This window comes from Glycine max, chromosome 9 (genome assembly GCF_000004515.6).
Source record: "Glycine max cultivar Williams 82 chromosome 9, Glycine_max_v4.0, whole genome shotgun sequence".
In the NCBI taxonomy this organism is placed as follows: Eukaryota; Viridiplantae; Streptophyta; class Magnoliopsida; order Fabales; family Fabaceae; genus Glycine; species Glycine max.
Window position 1 is genome coordinate 30,226,187 of NC_038245.2, and position 2,506 is coordinate 30,228,692.

The window sequence follows — 2,506 nt, forward strand, 5'->3', positions numbered from 1 at the left end:
GAGCCTTTATTTATTTAAAAATGTTGTTAAATGAATTTTAAAAAAGAGATAAAGGCTATCCTATTCTATAACAACAAAATGGAGGCCAGAATCAATAACATTAACTAAAATAAAGAGAGAGAGAGAAATGCTATTCTTTTCTATCTGTAAAATTTTCACTATAATTTACATAATATTCAAGAGAGAGGAAAAAAGAGAGAGATGAGAGGTAAAATAAGTAATGAACGAGGAGATCTAAAAGTAAATAAAAAGGGGAAAGAGTAGTTGGCTTTGCATGGCTCCTTAGTTTTTGTGAGTTGTAACTCCTTGTTTAGTTATGTGGAGTTTTTCTTTGCGAACATTTTAGCCCAGTTAAATACTAGAAAAAACATAATATTATAAAAACTAAATTACTGAGAAAATAACATAACCGATGAAAGCACAAAGCTACAACGGAGCAAAGAAACCAAAACCTTTGAACATACAAGAAGGATTCACATTCACACTTTTTAACTTAAGCAACACATTAACCTATGATCTTCCGCTCCTTTTTATCACACACATAGCAAAACGCAAAGTAACCAACCAAAACGACAGAGAAACCATTACTATTCCCATTTGGCGGTTATAACTATAAGTTATTAGCGAAACCGTTAACCAGCGCCAAGGCATTGCTGGTGAACTTCTTGACCCTAGTGACGCGATCGCATACGCTCGTCTTCACGGGACCTTCCTCTACACCCTCGAATCCGTCAGTACACGTTTCCTCGTCAGTGAGCGCGGCGCTCATCCACGTCAGCACGTTGCTGAGCCCAAACCGGACGGAGCTGGAGTCAGAGTTTCCGGCTCCGGCTGGTTTGAGCCGGCGCATCTGCTTAAGAGAGCCACGGATCTCGTCCACAGCGTCCTCGAGGTTCGAGAAGCAGTCGTGCAGGGCGGAGCCGGCGCCGGAGTCGTCGTCGCTGGCCGCCGCGGTCTGGTGCGAGAGGTAGGCCGCGGCGCCGTGGGCCTTGGCGAGGGCCACGGCGACGGCGACACGTGCTAGGGCGGCGTGGCTGCTCTGCACGGCGGCGGCGTAGCGGGAGAGGGAGGAGAAGCAGAGGTCGGGGTACAGGGTCGCGTTGCAGCTCGCGCGGATGAAGTCGGCATCGCCGGAATTGTCGCCGGAAACGTAACGGTCACCGGCGGTGGCGGGTGGGGTGAGATGGGAGAGTGTGAATGTGAAGAATAAGAGAGAAAGGAGGAAAGTGGGTTTCATTGTTCGTTTGTGTGTTTGTGTGATTTGTAACGTTGTGGTTTATATGTATGAATGTGACTGTCTCGGTATGAGAAGGGTTTATGTAGGCAGGACCGCACGCTTATGTGGCATCCCTAACTTTTTTTATAAAAATTAGCATATTGCAGTAATAATGCATAAATATGAAAAATAAACCATATTAAAAAGATATTAATTTTATATACATTCAGGTTTCTCAACAATAATATAATCATCAATTTTGTATAAAAATATATACATATACATGTTTAATATTTTAATATTTGGATAATTTTTGTTATCAAGGGTTTTGGTTGTGTATAATGTATATGTATATAATATAATGGCATTAAAGTCTTTTATATCTTTATTTTGAAGATAATAATTTTTTTAGACGAATTATTTTTCGTCTTATATTTAAAGTAATTGTATTTTTATAGATAAAATATTTAATGTTAGTTATTTTCTCTTTAATAGTTTTTATTTTTATAATTGGTTATCGATATTTTAAATAGGTAAATGCAGACACTAGTTAAGAGTGTAAAAGTAGAAAAAAAATTGATGCAATTTTTTTTATTGAAATACATACAAACTCACTTTCCTATGATTTTTGTATGATTAGCAAAATCCTTTTAACTTTCTCTTTAAATCAGGGGTGTTTATGGTGTGATTGAGTATACTTTTATATTAAAATTAGTTTGAATTAAACAAGAAAATTAAGTGTAATGTAGTTTGTTTCAGTTTAAATTATTTATGAAATCAGAACAAAACCAAATTAATCTTTTATGATTTGATTTGATTTTTTAGTTTGAAAAATCTACTACTAAGTATTAAAAAAATACTTACAAGTTTGTTATTAATTGGACAAAATTTGAATGATAACTACTCCAATAATCAACCATATAAATGAATAACAAAGATTTCAACAATTGAACTTAAAGTAAAACAATAATTATTTTTAAGTGAAATAATCCTTAAATAATAACTATTCAATTTAAAAGTAATTAAGCTTAAAAGTAAAAATGGTATAATGCTTGCTTATAAGTTCCAATGACTAAACTAAAAAAAATATATTCATAATATTTGTTTTCAATCATCGAAACTTAGAAAGTAGATATTCAATAATAAAATACTAATTAGAACAATAATTTATAGGGTATTCGCAGTTTGATTTGGTTTGGTTTTACATATCAAATTGTGAATCGAACCGAACTGTCGTTTGAAAAATAAAAAAATTAAATTAAACCAATGATCATCAATTTTTTGGATCGA

General features: G+C 34.6%; 1 protein-coding gene across 1 annotated transcript; it reads right to left on the reverse strand.

Annotated features, from left to right (window-relative positions):
* Positions 1–356: 356 nt before the first annotated feature.
* LOC100797734 (pectinesterase inhibitor 7) lies at positions 357–1,297 on the reverse strand. The gene has a single exon (XM_003533904.5). It carries the CDS (start codon positions 1,235–1,237, stop codon positions 611–613), a length of 627 nt encoding a protein of 208 aa, XP_003533952.1. The 5' UTR covers positions 1,238–1,297; the 3' UTR covers positions 357–610.
* Positions 1,298–2,506: the final 1,209 nt, after the last annotated feature.

Coding starts and splice junctions, on each gene's coding strand:
- LOC100797734 (XM_003533904.5), bottom strand. CDS start 1,237: ATGAAACCCACTTTCCTCCTTTCTCTCTTATTCTTCACATTCACACTC.